The following is a 27,416-nucleotide window of genomic DNA, read 5'->3' as shown; positions in this document are numbered from 1 at the left end:
CTTTGTGTCCTCAGTGCTTTGCATCCACCTCGTACCTAGCAGAGGCTCAGTAAAGGACTGATAAACTAAACTGAACCTGGCTCTGCACTGTAGTTCCTCCCTGGCCGTCTCTCCTCCACCATTCCCAGGGCCCGGAACTACTTGCAGGTTCCCATTGCGGTAGCTACAGATTTGGGTGAGAATCTTACCCACAGTCATCTATACACAGTCAGCACATAGCAGTTTACACAGTCCTTTTGCCGAACTCGAATTCAAAAGTGAAAAGAATTGATAACTTGTCTAATAAGCAGAGTGGGTAGCATCCCCTAGGTCTAAGTATTAAGCAAATACTTGTGGAGCGTCTGCCTTGTACCAGGAACTGTTCTAGGAGTTGTGGATTCAAAGACAAATGAGAAATAGCAGGCTGGGAGAAGAGTCAAAGAAGTTAGGTGACACCATGGCCTCAAGAAGCTTGTATCCCTGGGGTGGGGGAGGTGGGGGTTGCGGGGGAGAATAGAGGAAGACGGACGTCAACAGATAAACCCAGAGAGTGATGGGGCTAGACAGAGAGTAACAGGATAACAGGAGACAGCGCCTGGCTGGATTCATAGAGTGGGAGGTCTAGGAAGGGGTCAGGTTAGGGAGGGCCTCTGGCCTGAGACTTGAGTGACAGGAAGCAGCCAGGCAGGCAGGAGTCAGAATGGCGTTGGAGAAACAGAATGGAGCTCAGCGTGGCTACAGCAGGGAGGGAGAAATGACGGCTGGTGCAAAGATTCCACCTGTGTGTGGATGATAAAGGCAATAGGCTTTGCCAACAAACTGGATGCTCTTGGGTTTTTAGTGAGCAGGTGAGAGGGTATCTGCTGGGATGCCGAAGGCTGCAGGAGGGGCAGGTTGGAGGGGTATCAGGGACATCCAATCGGTGGCCCTTCCCCCATCAAATCATTCCTTTTCATGGAGTCTGCCTGCACACACATGCCTGCATTGGTTAAAGGAGACAGGGCAAGTTTCTTTGGTTTACTATTTCAACAAATATTGACTGTATGTCTTTGATGCCTGTGGAATTGTGCTAGAAGCCGAGAGAGGAAACAAAAGAGGCTTTGGTCTATTTTCTTGAATTCCTCATCTCTGAACTAAAGTGACCTTAGTACCCTTGTTTCTTTCTTCCTTTTTTTTTTTTTTTTTTTCCCGGTCTTTTTAGGGCCTCACCCATGGCATATGGAAATTCCCAGGCTAGGGGTCTAATCAGAGCTACAGCTGCCCGCCTACACCACAGCCACAGCAACAGAGGATCTGAGCAGTGTCTGTGACCTACACTACAGCTCACAGCAACGCTGGATCCTTAACCCACTGAGCAAGGCCAGGGATTGAACCCCAGTCCTCATGGATACTAGTCATGTTCGTTACCGCTGAGCCGGGATGGGAACTCCTTGGCTAATACGTTTTTCAATCGCTATCAACTGCATAGTGGTTAATTATAGGGAGAAAAATCCATAGCTTTTCAAAACAAAAGAGAAAGAGGAAAAAAACCCTGAAAGCTAAAATTATAGAGGCTGTGATTATCTTGGTCATTACTGCATTCCTGGTATCTCCTATAATAGCAGGTATTTAATCAAAATTTATTGAATGAAAGCATTGAGGAAAATATCACAGGCTCAGTCTCAGGCTGACTGACTGTGGTATAGACACATAACGGAATGTTATGCTACACTCAAAACACATGATCTATGGTGCCACAAAGTAATATGAATAGCCTAAGCAATTTCAAATTAAAGGAAAAATTAAGTCCCAAAAGTTTTCATATGGCACAGAATCTTTTTCATAAAGAATAAGGAAATGATGAGCATGGGATTCAGGATGATTCTAGCACTGTCTCTGGTCTATCAAAATGTACAATCAAGATTTGTTAAACTAGTAAACAAAAAAGACTTGCCAACCTCCCCCAGCAGGGGGCTCCCCCGGTTAGATGTAGGTTATTGTTAAATCCTAGCTTTTGTTTTGGGTGGTGGCTCTCTGGAGGCTTATTACATTGTTTTGGTTGGTTGGTTGTTTTTTGGCTGCACCCCATGGCATGTGAAAGTTCCCAGGCCAGGGATTGAACCCATTGCACATCAGCAGCACTGAGCCGCTGCAGTGACAACCCTGGATCCTTAACCCACTTGGCCACAGTGGGAACTCCTGGAGGCTTATTTCATTGCTGAAACCATGGAACTAGGTGGTGAGTTGCAGGGAGCCCTGCATGGACCAACAGTGAACAGTGCCATGCATCAAAGATTATGATTTACCCAGGGCCGTGTACCTGAGGGTCAAAAAGAAGATAAAAAGGCAGGCTGGCCGGTTCTGCTGACTCTTATGCTGCCCAAGTTCTTCCATCTAGTGGCTCACTCTGTGGCTTTTCTTGAAGCCTCTCTGGCAAACATCTCCAGCACGAAGAGATCAGAGGTGATGGGTTGCTAAACTGCTAGGAAGGGGAACTTCTGAAGGTCAGGGGTATCGGGGATAATGGGCAGGGAGGTGGGTGCGTTTTAGTTGAGTGGCAGCTAAGGAACATCCATGTCAATGACTTTCCTGAGAAGGATGGCGATGAAGACTCAGGGCAGCTGCCTTGCCTTTCAGTCCAGAATCAATCCTGAGCTGGAGAAAGGAGGCAAGGGGGGCTGAGAGATGTGGGAACCAGGTAAGTCCTCGGGATCCAGCCCGCCCCCCACACTATAGTGAGTCCCTGCATGATCACAGGATGCCAAGGGCTCTGGAGACCATCACAGGCAACGTCACTGTTTTCTGATGAGAAAACCGGCCAGACAGGAAGTGTCTTGCCCTGGAATTGATAGAGGGAAGGGGCTGAGAGTCCACCAAAGACCAGCTGTGCTTCCTTCTGCTTTGCTGGAGGCGTCTCTGTTTATCCCCTGTTCAAATGCTGCAATTGCAACTGCCACAGCCCCAGGCCCTGCCCAGCCCACGCCAAGGCACGGTCCTTCCCCTTTCGTTTGGGGGCATTGGCTGGGTCAGGCCTGGCTGCTCTGCTGATCCAGGCTGCTGCAGAGCCCTGACTCACGGGTCCAGCCCAACCAGTGTCTGACCCCAGGATCCTATGGGAAGGAGGCCCCTGCTGTCTGGAGTGCAGTAGGAGGACAGGAATACCCAGAAGGGCCCGAGCTGGAGGAGACAGGGGTGGGTGGAAATTAGAGGACTGAAAAACACCCGCCCATCACCTGATTTGCTCAGAGAATCTTCCTTCTCTGCTTCTCAGTTGGTCACTGGAGGCAGAAAGACATTAATCCAAGACCCAGACAATTAATTCTGCAGTTGGGTATTGTTGTATCTCTTTCATAAATGCTGTGAGGATTAAATACCCTCACAACAACTCTGAGAAATGATCCCCGTTTCACAGAAGAGAAAAACCAAGACTCCTGTAGATGCAGTGGTCGCTATGGCCTCAGAGCAAGTAACAAATCCAGCCCTTGGGGACAAGTTTTGGACTCGGTGGACCATTATTTTAATTTCCCCACCATTTCAGGAACCTCTCCGGGAGTCATCAGCTGGTGCTGGGTCCTTCTGATTCTTTACTCCCTTGCAAGGAAGTCTGGTTGCATATAATTAGCAAGCAATCAACGGCAGAGATGATGCCCAGCATGTCTCAGGCTGAAAGCACACCCACCTCCCCTGGTTCCTGACTCTGCTAGCTCATCCATGAACTGGGGTAAGGAGAACTTCCTCCCAGATTGTATTGAGGAAAGGGCCTATTGCAGGGCCTGGTGCCTAGTAGGGGCTTTATTGATATTAGTTCTCTCCTTTCCTCTCCTCCATTGGCGTGGCACCTTTCTCACCTGCTTCTCTCCTTCCTTTATTTCCCAATTAGCCCCTGTTGTTTTTGATCCTGGAGAAACTCCTGGTTAGGTTTAGCTCAGCTCCAAATCACAGACGACGCTCTCAGAGATGATGAACCCAAACACAAGGCAGCTCCTGTTTTGGGGTGAGGATTAAGTGTACTGTAGAGAAGCCACAGAGACCCAGCCAGGGAGGAGTATGAGTTCTCGTCTTGCCCTTCTTTGGATTTGCTGGGCGGCCTTAGGCCTGCTCCTCAACCTCTCTGAACCTCGAGGTTCCTTTGGGTAATTGGGAACTCAGAGATGGTGAAGCAGATAAGAGTGTTACTCACAACACACCGAAACAGGCACCACCAGGCTAATGATGAGGCAAAGAGAGACAACAGTTCACAGAGGCCAAAGGAACAAAAAGCCTGGCCAGTTCCTCTGTCTGCTTTCCTTGCCAAGCAGATTGCCCCTGGGCATTATTTCTCTCCTCCTTTCCATAAAGCCGACTCTGCATTTCCTTGTTTTGGAAAGAAGGCGGTAGGGGCAGAACTGGGGTGATTTGGGGTGTAGAAGAAGGGAGAAAAGCAGGGGCCTAGAGGAACGGGCTTTCTGGCACTGATCTGATTTGTGGCAGCTTTAAGCTCCCATGGGGTCTAAAGCCCCAGCTTCCCTTGGTCTCTCGGGGAACACCTACAGCAGGGATGCTGCTGTTGCCAGGCGATGGAATATACAGGTCCTCTGTGGCTCTGGCAGGTGGCAGCTAAGTTGCTAAGGCTGATGACACAGTGCTGGGGTGGGGGGATCCCAGGGGAAGGGGAAGGGAAAGTTCTTTGAGTGAGCCAGGGGACCCAGAAGCTGTGCAGAGTCAGCTCACAGAGTGGCCTTGACCATTGGCTCGCTCAGGTGCCCTGTTCTCTGACCCCTGAACCTGCATCCCACCCCCAGCCTAACGGCAAGCAGCTGTGTCTTCGCCACCTGCACTTTGATGCCTTTGCCAAGCCGGAAAGGGTACCCTGCCTCTGGGGTGCCTCAGCTATGACAGGTAAGGTTTGGAGAGGGGACATGAAGTGAGGGTTGGGGGATCGGGAGATGAAGCTATGAGTTTCCTGAGAAGATCCTGGCTGTGATGCCAGAGGGGACATGAAGTGAGGGCTGGGGATCGGGAGACGAAGCTATACATGAGAGCCCTCCGGAGTCAGGCCACTTGGACTGGCAGGGACCCTTAGGGCTTTGCCTTTGGGAAGGGCTAATGGATCTTAAAGCTTGGCAGGACTCCCTAAATCTTGCAATTGACCTGAACTATAGAACAGCCGGATGCTGGCTGAGGTTTATAAAAGAACCCTATAAAGTTTATATTGCCTTTGAAAAACCACATTATCTTTTGCCTGTTCTGAATTGTCCTTTTAAACCTTAACAGGGAGAGAAATGGCAGGGAGGGAAGGTGGACTTTGGTGTGATAAAGACTGCCCCTCCTGTTTACCTGCTGCGCTATTTTTTGAGCTACTGTTCACCTTAGGTGAATCATTTAACATCTCCTGGGCCCGGTTGCCTCCTTTGGAACTCAGGTGTGATCAGACTGAGAGGGTTGTCACCTGCTAGTTATGATGCACCTTTTAAGCCCATCTGGTCCTCTCATCATCATCATAGACTTGCTCATGGTTCTCTGTGGTTGGTGTTTGCAGTCTGAGGGGGGCGCAATCACTTTAGTCGTGGGGAGGGGGGAGCTGTCCCTGATTCTGTAACCTCCTGAGCTCTGAGTCAGCTCTGGACTGAGCCTGGTCCTGGGCAAGTTCGTTTGCCTGAGTCTCAGTTTCCTCACCTGTGAAACGGGAGAATGTGATCAGTTTCACAGGGTTGTCGGTGAGGATGAACTGAGAAGATGCACGGGGCTCAGTGCTTTGACTTACAGAGGAGTCTTTTTCCCTTGGCTCCAATGCCCTGGAGGCTTGTGAGCAGGACTCCCCACAGCACTGGAGGAGGGTCTGCGTGTCGGCTCTGCACAGGGCAGGACTGAGCCTTCTCCCTTGTTCTAGATGCTGCCAGAGAACCAGCCTCCGGTGGGCCGGTTTGGCTGCTGCAACGAAGAGCTGCCATCTCCTGGCCAAAGTCTGTAGTGATTCCCGGATCTCTGCCGGTGAACCCTGAAAGCGTGATCCTATAAATAGTGCTTTGGTGCTGCTGCGCTGACTGCTCTGCCCCTGTTACTTTGCAGTTGCATAACCTGAAGCGCCTTTCCCCCTTTCCCGCCCACTCACATAACTGTGGGAGCGCTCGGTGAAGTTTCTTCTTGCTGGGCTGCCATTTGCTAGGGGAGGTTGTGTTTTATAGCGGATGGAGCACAGACTTCAGGCAAGTTATTTAACCCCTGGGAGTTTCAGTTGTGCGTGTTTGTGTGTGTGTGTGTATGGGAGAAAGACAGAGAGGGTGAGTCAATAAGTCTTCCTTTGGAGTTCCCGATGCGGTGCAATGGGATTGGCAGCATCTTGGGAGTGCTGGGTCATAAATTCAATTCCCGGCCTGGCACAGTGGGTTAAGGATCCCACATTGCCGAAGTGGCCGCTTAGGTTGCAGCTAGGGCTCAGATCTGATCCCTGGCCTGGGAACTCCTCATGCCTCCGGGTGGCCAAAAAAAGAAAAAAAAAGTTTTCCTCTTAAGACCCAAATATGCATAGCATATAGCACATTGCCTAGTATATAGTACGAATGCAATAAATATTAATAACAACAACAGCAGTAATGATACTGCTTTATCCATTTAGTAAGGCATTGTTCCGGGGCTGAAGTTTCAGCAATGAACAAGGAGGCAAAGGCTTATGTGCCCATAGGAATATATATTGTCTTATTTTTTATTAATAATTAATAACAATATTTATGTAGAACCTAGCAAGTGCTTGACATAATAGATACTGAAAAATCATTAATTATTAATGAGGAAGAGCCTAGTAGAGGCCTGACATGTGTGTAATAGGAGCTCAGCAAAGGGTAGCTATTTTAGTGGTTTCATTAGGGCAAGGGTTCTGACTTCAGCAGAATTGGAGGACTAGGGTGCCCTGGCGGAGAGTGAGCAGGGCATTGAGGGCACCTGAAATGGTGTCATGTGACCTGTATGATCTCTCTATGAACAAAGGGTGGAGGATGCAGGCCAGAGACATCAAGACTCAGGGTGGCACAGACATGGTCCTTTAAAATGTGTAAGGCCACCTCAAGGTAGAGGCAAAGAGGATGCTGAAGATGAACGGGGAGGTTCCAGAAAGATGGCTTTCTCTTGGCAAAGGGGAAGTTGTTTGAAGCAGCAGAAGGTCTTTGAGTAGAAGCTGGGCAGTGAAGGAAATTTCCACAGTAGACAAAAGCAAGGCCAGCTCAGGGCTCTGCGGCCTCCTGGGGCATTTGGCGGAGCCCCCAGAGGTTGCTCAGGGGGTGGGAGGCAAGCAGGAGCTAAGACTCAGGGAGATTCTGGCTGTGAATGTGCTTTGCAAGCCACAAAATGCTGCCCTTTCTGTGTTTGGGTAGAGATGAGAGGTGACTGCTGGTATTATTCTTTTTAGGGTGCCAGTGGTTCCTGCTCACCAGGTAGGTCCTCCCGACTGCCTGGCAGGACCCTCTTCTCTGTGGGTCAGAGGTGTGATCATGCGTCAAGTCCCCAGTGGCAGGGTGGGTGGGAAAAGGATGAAGGTGGGCAAGGTGACCTCAGCTTCGTCACTCCCTTTCTGTCACATCTGCTCTGCCCGGGGTGGGGGAAGTAGTTTCCCCTGCCTCTCTTCCATCCATGGAGTATACCCAAAACCTCAGCTTGGGGTGTTCTCTGATCTGCTATGTCTTGCCAGCGCGGAGCATGTGGTGTATGCTCAGGAAAACGCGCCGAATGAATGAATGCACATTCTCAAGGAAGAAACTGAGACTGCAGGAAATGCTGAAAGCATTTGTGGGCTCAGGCACGCCAGCAGGCAGAGCCCGGCCAGATGGATGTGCACAACATTTTGTGACAGAAGACACTGCTGCCGCCCCTGGACAGGTGCCATCTGAGTCTCTCAGCCTCTTCCTCCAGTGTTCTTTCACCCGTGGCCCTGTGAGAGTTTCCGGTTGCTTGTGGATTATGCCAGGAAGTTGGCAGCTGCTCTGGGCGGGAGAGGAAGGGGCGACGTCTTGCGGTTTTGAGGCTTGTTGACAAATTTCTCTGCTGCAATTGCAACAGTTAGGGCTGCAGGCTTCGAGGTGGAGCTGAGCACAATTGCAGGGGGATTGCCACATTGGCTTTGCTCAGATTCTCTCTCCTCCCCATCGTGGGGGTTTCTGGTTGGACTCAGGCGGGCCCCTCCCTCACCCCGGCCCCATCTGGGATGAATCCTGCTGGGTAACACTTCCGGCAGCATCTGGCATCTTTTCCAATCGGACTTGGCTAATCTTGTTTTCGGTGAGATAAATCAGAGGCACTCATTCTAGGGGTTTCAGTCTTTGGTCAATTTATTTGTCCTTCATTCACAAACATGCATCAAGTGCCTGCTCTCTGCCAGGCCCTGTGCTGTAGGTTTGAGGCTAAAAAAATAGCGACTCAGACCTTCCTTAAGAAGCTCACAGTCTGGTAGCAACAGATTTATAAGGGAATGTGGCAGATGAACGCATTTTCGGTTTTAGGGAATCATTGTCTTGAGAAATCATGGCTTGGGCATTTGAGGTGTTTCATAGAGGCAAATGTTTTCATCTGAGCAAGAAAACAGCCTGATGGGAGGAGAGCTGCCTGCAAATCTGAGAGGCCCGCTGAGGGAGTTTCAGACCTGAGACCATTTGTCTCTGGCCATCCTGGGTTGGTTCCAGGGCTTTGGAAAGTCTGTGCAGAGTCCCTGAGCCATTTTTGATCTCTTTCTGCTGTGTTCCCCCTCTGCCCTGGACTAGCCTCTCTCCTCACGTCCCCACTTTCAGCTCTTGAGATTCTTTGTCAAGGGGACAGGCTGGGGGGAGAAGGGCGTTTGTTACAGACAACCTCTGGGTTCCTGGCTGTGGGGAGGGAAGGTGGAGAGGTTGAGGAAGCACTTGAGGGCATGGACGGGGCCTGGCTCCTAAGCCACTTCTCCAAAGCAGGAGGCACAGACCTCTACCCCAAGGGCAGGGGAAGAGCCCTGGAAGAGGGCCTGGGGGATGCACATCTGCCTTCTCACATACGGTTCCTCCACCTGGCCTGGCCCTTCTCCCTGCATCCCAGCTCCTGTGCAGTCCTCAGCCTCCGCTGACCTCCACCAAGGCTACACCCTGGTCCGGCTCTCACAGTGCCCTCCGTGTTTCATCACAGCCCCGTAACTCAGTTGTTACTGAAACATGGGTTTGTGTGTTTGATAACCATCTACCCCTCCCGCCCTCCACTTCCTCTAGTCTCTGAGCTCCACGTGCACAGGCCCCCCATCTGCTTTCTCACCCTGGCACATCTAGTGTGGACACAGAGGAGGCGTGCTGCCCGTTTCTTGGGGTGAATGAATAAAAGGAGCTGGATCCCTACAGCTCTGCCTCAGGGGTATGGCGAGCTGTACCAGGCCTGGCCCCCCTGAGCTCCCTAGCAGGGTGAGGACCTTGAACCCAGGCTCCATGTAGAGCCTGTATGACAGCCCCATGTGGCTCAGGCCTCAGCTGTGCCCTCTGTGCCCGTTGCTCCAGCCACAGCCCCCTTCCCTCATTCCCCACTCTCACTATTTCTTGCTGTTCACACGCACTTTCCTCTGCCTGGGAAGCCCTTCCCACCTTCTCTGCCTGAGGAAGGCTGCTCATCCTTCAAGGTCTAGCGCAAGTACTTTCTCTGCTGGTATAACTCCCCAGCCACCCCACAGGGAATTTACTGCCTTCTCTTGGCTCTGGTGTTGGATTCTTCACAACCCCTTAGGCTTCTTTGCTTAAGAAGATGTCCTGCCTCTGGATGTTGAGCTCCTCCAGGACAGAACCTAGGCATTGTACCCTCTTGTGCCCCCTTCCAGTAGGAGGGGCAGATTGAATGGTGATTGGAAGAATGGAGCTAGTCTGGGGGTCACAGTGAGTTCTGAGGGGGCCCAGAGCACAGGAGGGGGCCTAGCCCTTCTTTGCCTGTCTTGTACTCTTGGGTCTTTCGACTGCTCATCTCTTTTCTCTGTGAACCCAGGAAGGTGCCACCAGGGCTGAGTGGACTCCTGGACTTGGCCTCTGTCAGAGGTGGACCCTGCCCATGCCTCTGGACCCCCGCGGCCAGCAGGCTGGCCTGCTGACCTGCCATATTCCTGAGCCCTGGCCAAGCCCGGGGGCCCTTTGGTCTGCACCAGCTGGCAGGTCAAGGAGGCGAGGGCGGGGAGGACCTGCTTCCTCCAGGACAGCCTAAGGGTTGGGTAGACCTCAGGCATTGAACACTCTACTCTGGTGGTGCTGGGCCTCCTGGGCAGTGAGGAGTTAAGGCAAGGCTGGCCAGTCCCAGGGTCCCCAGCTTCCCTCCAGGGCTCAGCTCTAGGTATCAGATATCAAAGGACACATTTCCCTGGAGGGGAGACTGGGCTCAGACACTGCCCGGAGCCCTCCCAGGCACACCCGTGGGATAGAGTCAAAGGAGAACCATTATTAAGAAAGAGCCACGGTGCTGGACTCTTTGTCCAGAGAGTGGCCCGCAGGTGTGGGAGGGGACAAGGAGGGGAAGGGGAGGGGAGGGCTGTCCCATCTCTCCCGGGGCTGGGAGCTGTAGTTGTCTGGGCCTCTTTAGAAATAACAGGGTTGTCAGGCACGGGTGGCTTAAATGTTAGCTCCAGGGCCAGAAGTTCCTTGGGTCCCAGCCTAGACTGTGTCCGTGTTGCTGCCCGGCTCCTCCTCCCCAGCGTGCCTACCTGCCCTCGCTCACACATTCAGCAGTGCCCGGCTCCTTCCCTGGCCAGTGGAGGGTCAGTGCTGGCCGCCTCCCGCCCCTGCCTCCCTGGAGCAGATTCTCCTTTAGTCACAAATCCTGACAGAGCTGTACTGGGCTCCCTGGATTAGTACTTTTTTTTTTTTTTTTTTTTTTTTTTGGTTTTTTTAAGGCCACATTTTTGGCATATGGAAGTTCCCAGGCTAGGGGACAAATCAGAGCTGTAGCCACAGCAATGTCATATCCGAGCCGCATCTGCACCGCAGCTCATGACAATGCCAGATCCTTAACCTACTGAGCAAACCCAGGGATCAAACCTGCATCCTCATGGATACTAGTCTTGTTTGTTACCACTGAGCCACAGTGGGAACTCCAGGGTTCCCTGGTTTATAGAGGCTATTCACGGATATCACTCCCCCATTCGATCTTCCCACCAACCCTATGTGTGTGTGCAAAGGGGGTGGGGTGGGTGTTTCTATTTTATAGAGGGAGACAGTGAGTCTCAGAAAGAGTAAAGTCTCAAGACTAATAAGCTAACAAGGGAATTGGCCATGTGACCTTTTGATTGTACAGAGACTGTTCTAGTGATTGGCCCTAGAAATTACCTGCTGCTGTGTTGTTCTAAGTGCCATCAAGAAGCCACTGACAGCCAGGCAGGCTGGCACTGCTCCCTCTTCTTTCCTGAGGGCCCTGGCGGGATGGAGCTTCTTTGTGCTTCCAGGGCACTGGGATGGGACCTGGGAGGCTGATGCTACTCTGTCCTGGCTGAATTGCAGAGGAAAGCAGGCCAGCCCCTTCCCCTCTCTGACCCCAGCCCTGGAGCTAGAGGTTTGCTAGACTGTTCAGGCAAGTGTCACAGAAAGTACGTGGGAATCAGGAGACCATCCCCAGAGGGGCCCCAGCAGTCACCCATCTCCCTGCTGAAGAGAATGTCCCCTCCACCCCACCTCCCCTTCCTTCCCTCCTCTTTTGTTTTCATGTTGATTCTTGGGCACCTGCAGCATCTTGGCCAGCAATTGGGGAAGGAAGATTCCCTGGGTTCCGCCTCAGGCCCAGCTCTCTTCTTCTCCCCTCCCTGTCCTCAGCTGTCCTCTCTGAGAGATGGGGTTGCTTCTCTTTGTCCCAAGACAGTGGAGAAGCTCTGGGTATCAGAGGCGGAAGGGAGGCAGAGCCCAAAGGAGAGACGTGCTTTCCATGACCCCCTGAGGCAGCTTGCCATGGTTTAATTTTTTTCCTTTTTTTTTTTTTTTTTCTTTTTAGGGCTGTACCCTCAGCATACGGAAGTTCCCAGGCTAGGGGTAGAAAGAGAGCTACAGCGACAGCCTGTCTACACCACAGCCCCAGCAACTCGGGATCCGAGTTGGGTCTGCAACCTATATCACAGCTCACGGCAATGCCGGATCCTTAGCCCACTGAGTGAGGCCAGGGACCACACCTGTGTCCTCATGGACACTATGTCTGGTTCTTAACCTACTGAGCCACAACAGGAACTCCTTTTCTTTCTCTCTCTCTCTTTTTTTTTTTTTTTAAAGAAAAGGAGTCAGTTTCCTAAGAGAGGTAGCAGAGGGCCACCTTGTGTCAAAATAGCCTCTTGCCCTTGGAAAAATGGTGCCAGTCTCCAGCCAACAGACCAGGAAACACTGGGCAAGACAGTAGCAGGATTTAGGTGGGGAGAACAGGCAGTGTAGCCCTGGCCCCTGCCTCTCAGCAACCGCGGTGCTGGTGCTAGGGCTGTTGGCAAGGAGGGCAGGTGGCTACCGACATCTATAAGGGTCTGGAGTATGGGCACGAGTCAGATGTGACCTCCTTTTTAACCTGGATGGTGTTGCAAAATTCTCAGCTGATGTCCTCTCAGGCTGCCTGAAGGTTCCTCTATGGGGAGACCCTCCCTTTCCCACCTCTTCGGAGCAGAGGGTCCCACACTCACCATGCCAGCTCTGTGATCTTCCTGAATTTTCTATAGCCTGGAGCTGAGGTCAGCAGCCCAAGTCAGGAGCAGGGCCCCAGAATGGGGCCCTGGCTGGCGTGCAGGTCAGCGATGCCCAGCTTGTACTGGTCGGAGGAGGCTTAAGTGGAGGGTGGGCCTCGGTCCCTTGCGTCCAGCATCTCTCTCCCCCTGGGGAGCTGGCCGTGTCCCACTGCTATCTGTCTTCCAGGAGTGGTTTGGGGACTGTGGGGCAGGTCGATTAAAACAGCCCCACAGGTGAAGTTGCCAAACTGGAATGATTATGCGTCTTGTAACCTGACACCCATCTCAGGGGCTGGAACAACACCTGGAGTCATTCACAGGCCCTTTGGCCTCAGAGCAGGTGGCACACCTAGATGTCGCAAAATCCTTCCCGCCTGAATGACTTCCACCCAACCGGGTGTTGGCTGTGGGTGATGTCAGAAGGCACCTCCCCCCATCTCTCCCTTTCAATCTCGCTTCCAGTTAAGTGACTTCTTACTCACTGTGTGGGCTTTTTGTTTGCGGTTGTGGGAGGTGGAGGAGTTTGGAGAGTGGGATGAGAGAATGTACTGCTCAGTGGACTTGGATTGGGGCCCTGAGTGGAGCAACAGGATTGGAGAGTCCACGGAGAAAGGGTTTCTTCTCCTTTCTCTGGACCTCGGAGTAAATCTCTCCCGCTCAGGGTCCAGGAGCATCCTTTCTGAGCGTTCCGTGCCCTGCCTCACCAGTGTTAATATTTTGAATGTTACCCTTGGTGCTGTGGCTGGGACATAGGTCTTGCGTCCTCGCAGGGTCCCTTGTGCTTCCCATCCTGCCTCATCCTCAGGGCTGGCCGGCGGGTGTGCAAGGTGATACCTTGGAACCACGGACCCACAGGGCTGGAAGGGATTTGGGCAACTGTCTTCTCCCATCCCCTCTGTGGGTCAGGAAACTAAAGTCCAAGTACCCGAGATCATCCTGGAAATTAGTATCCATATCTGAACAAATCCAGATCTTCCATTTCTCAGCCTTGACCCTCCCTAGAGATCAGCGCAGTTTGACATGTGTTTTGATCCTTCCATGGATGAGCTCCTTCTTTAATCCTCACTGCAACTCCTGAGGAATATTTTGTTTCCATTTGAGAGTAGAAGAAATCGTGGCTCGTGGAGAGGAAGTGACTGGCCCCCAAATCAAGTGGGTATTTGGCAGAGGTGGGGCTTGAGCCCAGTTCCGGCCTGAATGTATCACAAGGGTCAGAAAGCCCCGGGAAATGGCCTGGGGAGGTAGGGTGCCTGGAAGACAGTGGCCTCTGAGCGGAAGGAGCTACGTTGGCTGGGTTTACCTGCCTCTTGGCCTAATCTTGGCTGCTCCAAGACGTGGGGCCTTGGACTTGGCTCTGGGCAGCAGAGAGCTGAGCAGGTCTGGAGGGCCTCTTGTGTCAACGTGGCTGCAGCCCTTCCTCACTCTAGGGTGGTGGCCTTTAGAACCACAAGTTGGGGGCAAAGTCAAGTGCTTGTGCTCTCTGCCAGGTGACTGGGGGCGGGGGGGCAGGCTGTGAAGATCCAGGCAGGCAGGCTCCGTTTCCGGAGGACTTGGCAGTTGGGCAGTGGGAGGCCGCAGGCCATCCTGGGCCAGGTTTTCCCTGGCCCTGCTGCCTCTCTGTGCCAGGCTAAGCATCGGGCCCTGGGTTTGCGTCTCCTCGCCAGGTGCTCAGGTGATGAACCAGGAAAGAGGTAGCTGCCTGGGCAAGAAGACTCCTGGGTGCGGCTTGCTGGGGGCATGATTACTCAGCCTTCCTGGCTCCAGCTCTGGGCCCAGCTCCCGGGTGGGTCTGCGAGCCTGAGCAGAGGCCTGGGAAGGGGACATGTGGGCAGGACGAGGCAGGGCTGGTGGTGTTATCGGGGGAGGAGGCTGCACAGTGTGCAGGTGGAGGCAGAGATGCCTGGAGAGAGCAGAGGCCCCCCTCCCAGGTGCAGGTGGGAACAGCTGGCTGGTGACCTCCCTCCGCCCCGTTCATCCAGAGGCAGCCTTGGCTCCCCCTCAGCCCCTTCCTGTCCTGCCTCTGACCACTCTTTCTCTTCTCCAACCATCTCTTTTTTTATTTATTTTTGGCCGTTCCCATGGCATGCAGAAGTTCCTGGGCCAGGGATCAGACCCGAGCCACGGCAGTGACAGTGCCAGATCCTTTACCTGCTGTGCACCTGGGAACTCCCCAACCATCTCTTTAGATTTCCCTCTTTTTTCTCCCTCCTCTCTTTCCTTTGGCTCCCCTTTTGTCTCTTCCTCTCCTTCTCCAACATTTTCTCCTCTCCCTCCTTCCTTTCGCTCTTGTGTCCAGCCTATGGGTCAAGATCAGAGGCAGTTTTGCCCCAAAGCTGATGCAGCCTGAGCTGCTGAGCCCAAGGCTGGGAAGGGGCCCAATGATGTGTTCACCTGGTCATACTGTTTCATAAATTTTGCCACAGGTTTTGGGGGTATGTTTTTTCTTAGAGAGAGTCCTTCAAAACATATTAGCTTTAGGAGTTCCAATCGTGGCTCAGAGGGTTAAGAACCCACCTAGCATCCATGAGGACATGGGTTCGATCCCTGGCCTCCTCAGTGGGTTAAGCATCCAGCGTTGCCGTGAGCTGTGGTGTAGGTCACAGACATGGCTCAGATCCCGTGTGGCTGTGGCTGTGGCTGTGGCTGTAGCTCTGATTTGACCCCTGACCTAGGAACCTCCATATGCCATGAGTATGGTCCTTAAAAAAAAAAAAAAAAAAAAAAAGTACTAGCTTCAGGTCTCACAAAACCTGGCTCTCCCTTGGTCAAGAGCGTGGGTTCCAGTAGCCTGGAGTCCTAATCCCAACCACTGACTGTATGACTGTGGGCATTTTATGTAATCCTCCTAAACTTCACATTCCTCGTCTGTAAAGCGGGGATAATAGGACTGACCTCATAAGGCTGTGACGAGGATTAAATGAGATATCTGTGTCTGGCACCTAAAAGCGATTGCGATTTTGTGAATGGCGCTCTTATCCCTATTCATTTCACAAAATGTGTATTTATGGAGCTCCTGCTAGAGCCAGGCACTGGGGATTAGGAGATAAAAGACAGCCCTGCACACGCCCCTCATAGTCTACTGGAGGGGATATGACACATACGGAGTTAAAAAGATGTTCCAGTAGAGGTAAAAAGAAAACTCTTTGGGGTTTTGGAGAGTTCTTCATATTCCACTGTCCTCTCTTTTCTCCCCCTCCCTCCTTTCCTTCCTTCCTCCATCCCTCTCCCCTCCCTCTCTCCCCTTCATCCTTCTCTTCCTTCCCTCCCTCCCTTCTTTTCTTCCTCCATTCTTTCCTTCCTTCCCTCCTTCCTTCCTTCCTTCTCCCCCAAGGACGTTTTTACCTAGATATGTAATTTATATATAGCACAGTATGTCAGTTGCCAGTTCTTTCTGATTGTACATTTGATCTTAACATCAGCCTCCATCCATCCATCCACCCATCTGTCCATCCGTCCGTCCATCTGTCCATCCACCCATCCATCCTAAATGTTTTCTGTGCCATGACAGGCACTCCTGTGGTGTTAGACACATGGTTGGGGAAAATAAAAAACTCCTGCCCTGGAGCGTTCAGCCTGCCCACATGCTGCAACCCCCAGCGAAAGCAGGAGCTTCTGAAGGTAACAGGCCCTCTAGATCGATCAACCTAGTCAGAATCTGTATTATAAGGTCCCTGGGTGATTCAGATGCACCTTCGAGTCTGAGAAATTCTGTTCTAGGTCTCTCCCCACACTCGGGAGTGGGGAGGCTGTTATTTCTGGTCAGAGCTGAGTTCAGAGACTGGAGCTTGACATCCAGGCATCCTCGAGATTCCTTCCAGCTAGCAGAAGGAAGAGGGGTCCTCTGAGCCCAAGTCATGTGAGATCAGTTTCAGTGACAGACACCTTTGTTTCAGCTTCTTCTAGGAAATAGAGTGGAGTCGGGTGCTGCCCGTGGGCACGTGCTGGCAACAGTCTGGGAGCTTTCTCGCTCAAGTTCTGAGCCGGACTGCCTGGGTCCCAGGAGGCAGTTTCCACTTTGCCAGTGTAATTTTTTTTTGCTTTTTAGGGCCGAATCTGTGCCATATGGAAATTCCCGGGCTAGGGGTTGACTTGGAGCTACAGCTGCTGGCCTATACCACAGCCACAGCCACAGCAATGCAGGATCTGAGCCAAGTCAGCCACCTGCACCACAGCTCACAGCAACGCCGGATCCTTAACCCACTGAGCGAGGCCAGGGATCGAACCTGCAACCTCATGGTGCCTAGTCGGATTTGTTAACCACTGAGCCACGACAGGAACCCCCAGAATGTATGTTTTGATCACTGTGTGCCTGTTGTCTCCACACGCCATTGGTTTTATTTACTGCTTCATACATGATGCTGGTTTTTTCTTCCAGCCCCATCTTTTGCCAGTTGTGGGGGTGAGGGCAGGACCCTTACTGCTTGGCCTCACTTACCTGTGGGGTTAAAATAACTGCTTGTGAGGATGGGCGGGGAGAAGGCTTGTGTGAGGGCTCTGTCCGCCGTGCAGGGCCCTCTCAGTGTAAGGGACCCGTTCCCTGCAGAGGTGGGATCTGTGAGAATTTCGGAGACCCTGATGTCGTCCACGCACCGCTCTGGGAAGGGCTGCACCATGCTGCAGGTGCAGTCTGACTTTGCTTTGTCATGTGCTTGGCTCATCCTGCATCTCCCTACCTTGCCGGGAAGGTCCAGTGCCCACGTTTCTCCTTTCCCCGTACTCTGCTTTTGCACCTCTCCAGTGATGGAATTGCAAACAGATCTCCAAAGAGGCGCAAAAGCTCATTGCTGGGTGCAAGGAGGAGCCTGGACCAGAGGAGAGGGCGAGCTGGTCAGGGGCTTAAGACAACACAACAATTCACTCTGGCCCAGCTATTAAAGGAGGCCTCCTCAAGTCCTGAATCATAAAGTGAGCCCACTTCGACTTTCTGTGGAGGTACCTTGGCAAATGCTTGCTGATGAGATCAGGACAGCCCAGTTCATTCAGGAAGCCAGTGAGGCAGGCTAACGGGCCTGGGGGTGGCGGGGGTGCTGTTATGCCAGAGGCAGTGGATCCAGAAAAAAGGCAGTGAGTATCAGTGTCCTCTCAGGCATTGTTGAGGGAGAAGGTACAGGGATTGGTGAAAAAACATTGCACATGTCTGTGCACAGGGCTTTATGGCAACAAAGCATCTTTTCTCATGTGACCTTCAGAACAACCCTGTGCCATTGACCAGAGAACTGAGGCTCAGAGAAGTTGAGCAGCTTGTCCCAGCTGCTAAGGGACACAGCTGCTACAATGTCTCAGCCCAAGCCCCTTCACATGGTCTTTTATTCTAAATTGTTTTTTTTTTCTTTTTTTGCTTTTTTTTGGTTGCACACTCTGCATATGGAGGTTCCCAGGCTAGGGGTCGAATTGGAGCTACAGCTGCTGGCCTATATCACAGCCACAGGAATGCCAGATCCGAGCTGCGTCTGTCACCTACACCACAGCTCACGGCAATGCCGGATCCTTAACCCACCGAACGAGGCCAGGGATCGAACCCACAACCTCACGGTTCCTAGTCGGATTCCTTTCCACTGCGCCACAACAGGAACTCCTAATTTTTATTGGCATTTGGTAGTATATCCACCTGCTGGATTGGAGATGCCTGTACTGGGTGGAATGGTGTGCCCCTGAGACAGACTGGGACCTGGGGCCCTTTACCTGAGTGCTTGCACCTGGATAAATGTCTCCTCCAACAGTAGAATACAAAGAAACCACAAGGAACTGAAAATAACAGCACATATATGCAGCTGGTCAATGTATGAACAATAAGATACAAAAAGGCCAAAGCCCAACTGCCTTTGCTGAGGTTCCAGGGATAAGAGCAGGGCACTGCACACCACCCCTGCATGCATTGCTACCAAGGGGGTGGGGAAAACCACCTAAGCCACCCCTCTGCCTGATCTACCGGGCTGGTTCCTCCCTCCCCTCCCCCATTTAAGGGACCAGCTTACCATCCCTCAGGGAGGGAGCAAGGGCACCTGTTACTTGTTTTTGCTCCCTCCTGCTGCAGCACAAATCCTGCTAAACCTTGCCTGAATGTGTCATGTGGCCTCTTCTGAATTTCTATTGATGAAAGTGTCCAAGGACCCAAGTCAGTAACCCTTCAAGAATTCATTCCACCCAGATCCTCAGAGTGAGATCGTTTTTGGAAAGAGGGTCAGTCGTAGAGGTAATGAGTTAAGGTTGGGTCATGCTGGAGTAGAATGGATGCTTAGCACAGTATGAGCAGTGAGAAGAGACACACAGACAAGCCCACGCAGAGGGAGGATGATGTGCAGACACAGGGAAGACGGCCAGGTGAAGACAGAGGCAAGAGATTCACAGGGTGCTGCCCCAGGCCAGGGATCACCTGGGACCACCAGAAGCTGGAAGAGGCAAGGAAGGATGCTTCCCTAGAGGCTTTAGAGGAGGCATGGCCCCCCAGCAACACCCTGATCTCAGACTTGTGGTCTCTAGAACTGTGAGACAGTAGTTTCTGTTGTTTTTGCTGCCTCGTTTGTGGTACTCTGTTGCTGTGATACAGGGCCCACCGCAGGGGTTGTGCCTTATTCTTCCTTGTGCTCCTTCCTGTTTCCTTTAGGCTTGCTGTGTCCTTTCCCCTCCTGAGTGGTTATACACACAGAGCAGCTAAATCCTGGCTGCTCCTGCCCTGTTTAACAAGGGTTATAACAAGGGTTTTGATCCTTGACCCGGATTAGATGTTTTGTTGCAAATTCACCTGTCTAATCCTATTTGGGTCTGGCTTTTATTCTTTTTCTTTCTTTTTCTCTCTCTCTTTTTTTTTTTTTGCTATTTCTTGGGCCACTCCCGCAGCATATGAGAGGTTCCCAGGCTAGGGGTCTAATCGGAGCTGTAGCTGCCAGCCTACGCCAGAGCCACAGCAGCACGGGATCCGAGCTGCGTCTGCGACCTACACCACAGCTCACGGCAACGGCGGATTGTCAACCCACTGAGCAAGGGCAGGGATCGAACCTGCAACCTCATGGTTCCTAGTCGGTTCCGTTAACCACTGTGCCCTGACGGAAACTCCCTGGCTTTTATTCTGTGTAGCTTCTACCGTCTCAGCTACACGAAGAGTGTGCCTGTCTGCGTTTGTGGATGTGATAGTGTCTGGGAGCAGAGGTAGGTGGCGATGTGGCCATCACCCCTTGGCAACAGGCCCCTCCAAGAATCCCTGAGTCCATTTGCCTGGGACTGGAGGTCTCAGGCTGAGGCTGAGAGCTTATGCTGGAGCTTTCCCTTGGCCTTCAAGCACAGACTGGACCAATACTGCTCGAGGATATGATTTTGCTCAGGTTGCCACATAAAGGGAAATATTGAGTGGGAAATGACCCTCTGTCCCCTTCCCCCTCAAACAAAACAAAACAAAACAAAACAAAACAAAACAAAAACGTTTCCTCCACCAGAGCTACCGAGCCACGTTCTTGCAGCTGTTTGAATCATCATCTTTGCCTGTTTATTCTTTCTGTCGCTGTGCCTGGACAGTCTCTTTATGTTGAGACTTCCTGCTACTTGTCCTTGTGCTGAAGGTGGGTGGGGGAGGGCTGGAAGGAAGGCAGGGGAGGGGTGATGGAGAGGAGAGGCAAATTCGAAAGAACATCAGATCAGTTCAAGTCCCTGCTTAGGGACCTTCTAGCTAAAACAGTCACAAGTATTTGTGGGCCCCTGTGCTGGGCTCCCTGGGAGAGAGCGCATTTATTTTTATATCTGCAGCACCAGCGCAGTGCCTGGCACACAAGGTACTTAAAAGTTGCTTGAGTAAGTTTAAAGTATAACTCTTGCCTCAGAGGAAGATACTTCTTGGCAGCCGTGTAGGGGAGGCGTCGGGAGAACAGGTAAGAGGCAGTTGCAACAGTTCAGGGAAAGATGGAGAAAGCCCCGCGTTAAGGTGTGGTCCACGGGGATGGAGAAGAGGAAGAAAAGAAGAGATATTCTTTATTAACATTTTACTCTGTGTTGTGTCCCCTGCTCTGTGCTGTGTGTAAGAGAAGTGATTTTGCCCTAAGAACCTTGCGAACCCAGTCTCAATGTTCTTATTTTATGGCTGAGGGAACAGCAGTAACTGACCCAACAGCACACAGCTTGGCGGGCGGACCCAAAGCACAAGATTGGCGCAGATGCTGGGCTGCCGGGATTGAGAGACATTGCTGACGCAGACTCCAAGGCACCAGCTGCGGGGGTGATTAGGGATGATTCTGAGGTTTCTTTGTGGGTGATGGAGTTGATGGTGGGCCATTAACAACTGCGTTCCTTGGGCTGACCCTGTTGGAAGATGGGATGCTTTTAGATTGTCCGCGTCCGGGCCTTGCCAAGTCCCGCAGATGATCACTTATTGATAATGCTGGTGCTTCTGGCTTGACTCAGTGCTTTTGGCTGCAGAGCGATGCTTGGGAGAGGTTGCTTGGCTCCGGGAAGCTGCTCTGCTTCAGTGGGGTTGGCAGACGCAGACACAGTGCCACCAGCTGGTGGAAGCTCAGTCCCACACCCTGGGGTTGCCTGCCTCTTTGGGTAGATTCATCTCCTACCTGAAAGGCCTTCAGTGAGCAGCCCCTCTGAGGTTCAACATGCAGACTGGGTCCTGGATGTCCCTCACACAGTGTCCCTTGGCCTTCAGCCTCTGCATGCTGATTACCCAGAACTGAAGTTCTTGAACCCGAAAGTCTCTGGTCCAGACTGTCCCTTGATCTCACCCTTGGCTCTGTGGGAGTCTCTCATTCATCAGCCATTTACTGAGCGCATGTTGTGTGCCAGGCACGGGGCACGCAGGTGAATTGGACACCTTCCCTGCCCTCCTGGTTCTCAAATGGGGAAGGCAGGGAGGGCGCGCTGAAAGAGCAAACAGAGCTGGAGGTGGGCAGCTACTCTAGAGGAGGTAACATCTGAGCTGAGCTTATGGGGATGAACAGGACTTGGTGGGGTGGGAGAGCAGGGGCCGAAGGGAAGGCAAGCATTCGCAGCGCAGAGGGGAGGCTGTGCACTTGGGGAGTGTGCTGTTAATTCTGTAAATAGTTCCTGAGCGTCTTCTCTCCGCCAGCCTGGGGCTGGGGCTGGGAAGATACATAATACATGGCCTCAAAGATGAGAAACTCACAGGACATCTTCTTTTGCAAAACCTGTCCACAAAATGAGGAATTTGGATACAGGCCTATGCCTTCCAGAATGGAAGTTCCCAAAACTAGGGGTCTTAAACCCAGGGGTTATACAAGAGGATCCATTGGGATAGGAGACAAAATGATTGAAACTTCTATTTACGTGTATTTTTCAGCTAAACACCGAGAAAACATTTGAGCTTTTCTAATATTTGCTTTGTGGGACCCTGGCGCCTGCATTTAGCCCTTACGTCAGGCATGTTGTGTATGTCTGAGCGGAGGGTGCGGGGGGTCTGAGGGAAGTGGGGGATGGGGAGTTCCATGACAATGGGCAGAGGGGTCCTTCCATCTCTGCTCCTTTTTAGCATATTGTGACACGCTTACTCATGTTCACGAAGTGGATTTATGGGTGAACTCACTTAGTTTTAACTATACACTTGCCCTCGCACAATGGACCAAGTGTTCAGCAATTTCCTGAAATGACACTGGGAGTTGGGGAGAAGGCCGGTAGGTCCAGGCACAGGCAGATGGCAAGGAAAGGGCAAGGCCGTTGCTCCCCACCCTTCGAGGGGGGGCCTTGATATCTTTTGTCTTGAGTTAAAACTCTAACAATCTAGAGGAGTTCCTTAGCTACTGCTGTTGAGAGGAGAAGTGGTTCAGGAGTTTCCTTGTGGCATAGTGGGTTAAGGATCTGGTGTTATCGCTGCAGTGGCTTGGGTTGCTGCTCTGGTGTGGGTTTGATCCCTGGCCTGGGACCTTCCATACACCATGGGCAGGGCCAACTCCCTACCACCGCCGCCAAAACCTGGAGTTCCTGTTGTGGCTCAGTGGGTTATGAACCTGACTAGTACTCAAGAGGATACAAGTTTGATTCCTGGCCTCGCTCAGTGGGTTAAGGATCCAGCGTTGCCGTAAGTTGTGGTGTAGGTTGCAGATGTGGCTTGGATCCCACGATGCTGTGGTTGTGGCGTAGGCCAGCGGCTGCAGCTCTGATTCAACCCCTAGTCTGGGAACTTCCACATGCCATAGGCATGGCCCTAAAAAAAAAGCTCAAAAACCCCAAGACAAAACAAAAAAACCCACCAAACAAAATCCCCCCACAACTCTAATAATCTAATCATTATGGATGGAAGCTAATTAAAACTATTCAAAATTATCAGGATAATTTGAAATATTGATTCAAATCTCTTGATGTTAGTAATATTTTCTTTTTTTTTCCTTTTTGTTTTGTTTTTTTTTTTTTTTGCTTTTTAGGGCTGCACCTGAGGCATATGGAAGTTCCCAGGCTAGGGGTCGTAGCAGAGCCATAGCTGCTGCCACAGCCACAGCCACAGCCACTCCAGATCCGAGTCATGTCTTTGACCTACACCATAGCTCATGGTAATACTGGATCCTTAACCTGCTGAGTGAGGCCATGGAGCAGGCCCACATCCTCATGGATACTAGTTGGGTTCTTTACCACAAACCACACCGAGAACTTTAGCAATACTCTTTTTCTAAAGGTTGGTTGTCCTTCAGATATTGGCTAATGGGGGGCGCAGAGGTAAACCGGATCTACACATAAATTAATATACATATGTTTGGAGTTCCCATCGTGGCTCAGTGGTTAATGAATCTGATTAGCATCCTTGAGGAGGAAGGTTTGATCCCTGGCCTCACTCAGTGGGTTAAGGATCCAGTGTTGCCATGAGTTGTGGTATAGGTCACAGACGTGGCTCAGATCCCACCTTGCTGTGGCTGTGGTTAGACCGACAGCCACAGCTCCAATTCGACCCCTAGCCTGGGAACCTCCATGTGCAGGAGGTTATGGCCCTAAAAAGACACACACACGCACACGCACACGCACACGCACGCACACACACACACACACACAGAGTCAGGCAGTAATGGTGACTCCTGTCCAGCCTTCATGATTCCAGCCAGACCACTGCCCAGGGATCAGACCCAGACCAGCCCCCACATTTCACTTCTGGGACTGCACCCCCCCCCCCAAAGCCTTCCTCCTCTCAGCCATCTTGGATGACGAGTAGGCTACTTACCCACGGGATTCCTGGCCAAAGTTATTGGGAAGGGCTGTTTAGGCTGGGTGTGTCCCTGTTGTCACCTTCTGGAGCTAAGATAAGCAAAGTAAAGGGCGGGAAAGGGGCTGGGTGGGGTGGGCTGTGAGTGCCCTGCAGTTCCCTGGTAGAACAGGTGTGGCACCACTGATAAGGGCTCCACTGGGGGTCTTGCTTTCAAAGAGAGAGATTTCATTCCAACCCGGTCTGGTCATTCCTGAATGGGTACTGTAATCTGGGCTGCCCCTGCTCAGTGTGCTTGACCAAGAGCCCACCTGGGGCTCAACATGGAGAAGGTTAGCAGTTTTTTTTTTTTTTTTTTTTTTTTGTCTTTTGTCTTTTTTTAGGGCCGTGCCCATGGCATATGGAGGTTCCCAGGCTAGGAGTCAAATCAGAGCTGTAGCTGCCCGCCTACACCTCAACCACAGCAATTTGGGATCGGAGCCACGTCTGCCACCTATACCACAGCTCATGGCAACGCCAGATCCTTAACTTGCTGAGTGAGGCCAGGGATCAAACCTGAGTCCTCATGGATACTAGTCAGGTTTGTTAACCACTGAGCCATGATGAGAACTCCAAGTTAGAGTTTTTATCAGTGATGACTTTGAAGATGAGCCACTGGAACCACCACCTTGAACCTCTGGCAGGACCTTGGGGTCTGTATGTAAGGAGGTGGGGTATGGAAGGTTGATGGAAGGTTGCTGGCTATCTTATCTCACACGTTAGTATTTTTCTTTTTTTTTAATTTTCTTTTTTCTTTTTAAATTTTTTTTTATCACATCTGTAGTTGTATAATGATCATCACAATCCAGTTTCACAGGCTTTCCATCCCACAACCCAAGCACATCCCCCCACCCCCCAAACTGTCTCCTCCGGAGACCATAAGTTTTTCAAAGTCTGTGAGTCAGTATCTGTTCTGTAAAGAAGTTCCGTCTGTCCTTTTTTCAGATTCCACATGTCAGTGAAAGCATTTGATGTTGGTGTCTCATTGTATGGCTGACTTCACTAGGCATGATAATTTCTAGGTCCATCCGTGTTGCTAAAAATGCCGGGATTTCCTTCATTTTAATGGCTGAGTAATATTCCATTGTGTATATGTACCACATCTTCTTGATCTACTCCTCTGTCGATGGACATTTAGGTTGTTTCCATGTCTTGGCTATTGCAAGTAGTGCTGCAATGAACATGGGAGTACATGTGTCTTTGCGAGTTGTGGTTTTCTCTGGATAGATGCCCAGGAGTGGGATTGCTGGATCAAATGGTAGTTCTATGTTTAGTTTTCTGAGGAATTGCGTTAGTATTTTTCTTTGGAAGGGGAAAGAAAGGAGATCTAGATAGGCAAAAAAGATTGAGTAATTAAAGTAGATTTAAAAATAAAAGTGGAGATGAGAGAGAGACAGAGAAAACAGGAAGGAGAGCAGAAAGATACACAGATGATTACCAACTAGAGGAACAGAAAGGAGAGTGGAATTAAGACAGAAGATAGATGTTCCCATCGTGGTGCAGCGGAAACGAATCTGACTAGGAACCATGAGGTTGTGGGTTTGATCCCAGGCCTTGCTCAGTGAGTTAAGGATCCAGCTTTGCCGTGAGCTGTGGCGTAGGTTGCAGACAAGCCTCAGATCTGATGTTGCTGTGGCTCTGGCGTAGGCCGGTGGCTATAGCTCCGATTCCACCCCTAGCCTGGGAACCTCCATATGCTGAGGGTGTGGCCCTAAACAGCAACAACAACAACAACAACAACAACAACAACAAAAGCCCGAAGACAGACAGAGAGGGGGATGGACAGGGAAAGAGATGGAGGCCATTGAAGTGGCAGAAGCTCAGGGGCAGGAGGAGACTGAGGGCAGGGGTCAGGCACACAGAGGGGGAGGGATGGAGAGAGGCCTGCCTGAATGAAGCCCCTGTGCTCCGTCTTTTTTTCTTCCTTGCCCATCTGCCTGGTTCTCAGTCACAAAATCAAAAGAGCCAGAGCCCCAGTGAAGGATCAGTTTCCATTCCTGACACCCGGCAGAGCTGTGGGAAGAGGTCCGAGGCAGCTGTCTGCTTTGCTTCTGCTGGAGGGGGGCCCTCTGGAGGGTTTGGATGGGAGCCAGGCTGACTTGTGGTCCTGGCCCCTGTGAACTGAAAGGGTACCCAATTTGATGTATTAGCTCTGGGCGCTTCCCTGGACTTGCTTTTTCTTTGGGATGCAGCAGAATTTTAAGTCGATGGGATGGAATTGTTCCAAGGGGGGACTGAGTCGTGAGGAACTGGGACCCAGGTGGTGCGCGGGGTGAGAGCACATGGTGACAGTCACGCCCCGAGTGTGGTGACCGGCACTGTTACTTTTGCATCTGCAGCCGGGCTGTGGGCTGCGAAGGCAGGAAGCCCCTGACCAGGGAGGGCAGCGTTTGTGAAGTCAGCTCATAACAGGAAGAGAAATGCCATCTTGGAGGCCCAGGGCACTGAGGTGACTTTGGCTTAGTCAGTGACACTCACACATCTAGAGAAAGAAAAGGTCAAAACGGGGACCCCAGAGTATGGAGGATCCAAACCACCCAGGGTGGGAGCGGGGCCTGGGAATGGGGGGCACTAGCAGAGAAGAACCCTCAGTGGAAGCCGGGGGTGCCTTCCCAGAGCGTGGGTGAAATTCCCCCCTTGCCTTGCTCAGAGTGTGTGTTCATCTACTCGTCACTGATTCAACTTCCCCAGGACATTGATGGCAGGAAGAAGATAACCTGAGGTGAGGACTTGTCACACTAGTCCCTGGAGTAATTTGCTAGTTAAAAAAAAAAAAAAAAATTCATTTACTTAATCGTAGCAAGAAATGCTGCTTATTGAGCGAGTACTTCTCAGGTTCTGCTAAATGCTTTACGGGACCATGTCATCCTGTGCTGCCAGGGATGGTGTGAAGTAATTTTTTTCCAATTTTTTTCCAATTTTCTGTAAGCAGATGGAAAAACAGGCCCAGATCTGAGGTCTGCAGGCCACTCCCAAAGACCAAAGTCTGGTCTCTTGACCTCTCCCTTCTTGGGCCACCTGGGCATGGGGGCGATGTGGGCTCAGAGCCAGGCCCCCTCCAGCCCCCTGAGTGTGGGCGGGCTGAGCCTGCCGCTGAGATGGTGGTGCAAGCGGTCCCATCTCTGGACAAGCAGGGCTGGGATCGGATGCTAGAATGGGTGGCTCAGCAGAAAAGGTGCTTCTGGGGTGGCCTGGGGTCTCCCCACTGGGGTCCCCCAAACCTGTAACCAGGAGCATGTGATGGGAGGACACAGAGCTGGAGCAGCAGTGTGGAGGTGCTTTCTCCCTCCCTCCCTCCCTCCCTCTCTTTTTTGTTTTGTTTTGTTTTTTTGGCCATGCTCAAGGCACATGGAATTTCCCCCAGGGCCTGGGATCAAATCTGCGTCAGTGACAATGCTGGATCTTTAACCTGTTGCGCCACAAGCAAACTCCTCCGTCCCTCCCTTTTGGATCAATCAGGGAAGATTAAAAGGAGGCCAGCAGGGTTCTGCCTGGGGCTGCAAAGGATGAGGGCAGCTAAGCAGGGGGCAGGAATAGGAGGCCTTGTGCCTGTCCTTCAGGCGGAGGAAGAGATTCACAAGCCAGGTAGGAACTGGCCCTCCAGGGGGCCCGGAGCTGGCAAGCAACTAGAGGAAGAGA

The 27,416-nt window shown here is 51.7% G+C and overlaps 1 protein-coding gene and 1 long non-coding RNA gene across 9 annotated transcripts in view; one reads left to right on the top strand and one right to left on the bottom strand.

The window, feature by feature from the left end:
* TMPRSS4 (transmembrane protease, serine 4) overlaps positions 1 to 13,132 on the bottom strand; it is a 36,674-nt gene extending 23,542 nt beyond the window's left edge. For 2 of the 4 annotated variants that reach the window (XM_005653708.3, XM_013977479.2), the window contains exon 1: positions 12,563 to 12,958. In XM_005653708.3, coding sequence (XP_005653765.1) covers positions 12,563 to 12,565 — 3 coding nt within the window. In that variant the 5' untranslated portion in view covers positions 12,566 to 12,958. Of the gene's footprint in view, positions 1 to 12,562 lie in introns of all 4 variants that reach the window. The other 2 variants (XM_021062909.1, XM_021062910.1) reach the window with 2 other exon arrangements.
* Positions 1 to 27,416, top strand: part of LOC100622439 — a 123,810-nt gene that overhangs the window by 36,156 nt on the left and 60,238 nt on the right. For 2 of the 5 annotated variants that reach the window (XR_002335662.1, XR_002335661.1), the window contains exon 1: positions 20,182 to 20,463. The exons of 1 other annotated variant lie outside the window; for it this stretch is intronic. This is a non-coding gene — a long non-coding RNA (uncharacterized LOC100622439). Of the gene's footprint in view, positions 1 to 3,496; positions 3,732 to 20,181; positions 20,464 to 27,416 lie in introns of those variants that run through there. 2 more of the 5 variants (XR_002335657.1, XR_002335659.1) reach the window with 2 other exon arrangements.

Source organism: Sus scrofa, chromosome 9 (genome assembly GCF_000003025.6).
Source record: "Sus scrofa isolate TJ Tabasco breed Duroc chromosome 9, Sscrofa11.1, whole genome shotgun sequence".
Classification (NCBI taxonomy): Eukaryota; Metazoa; Chordata; class Mammalia; order Artiodactyla; family Suidae; genus Sus; species Sus scrofa.
The sequence above is the reverse complement of the archived record's forward strand: the minus strand, read 5'-3'. Positions and strand labels throughout refer to the sequence as shown.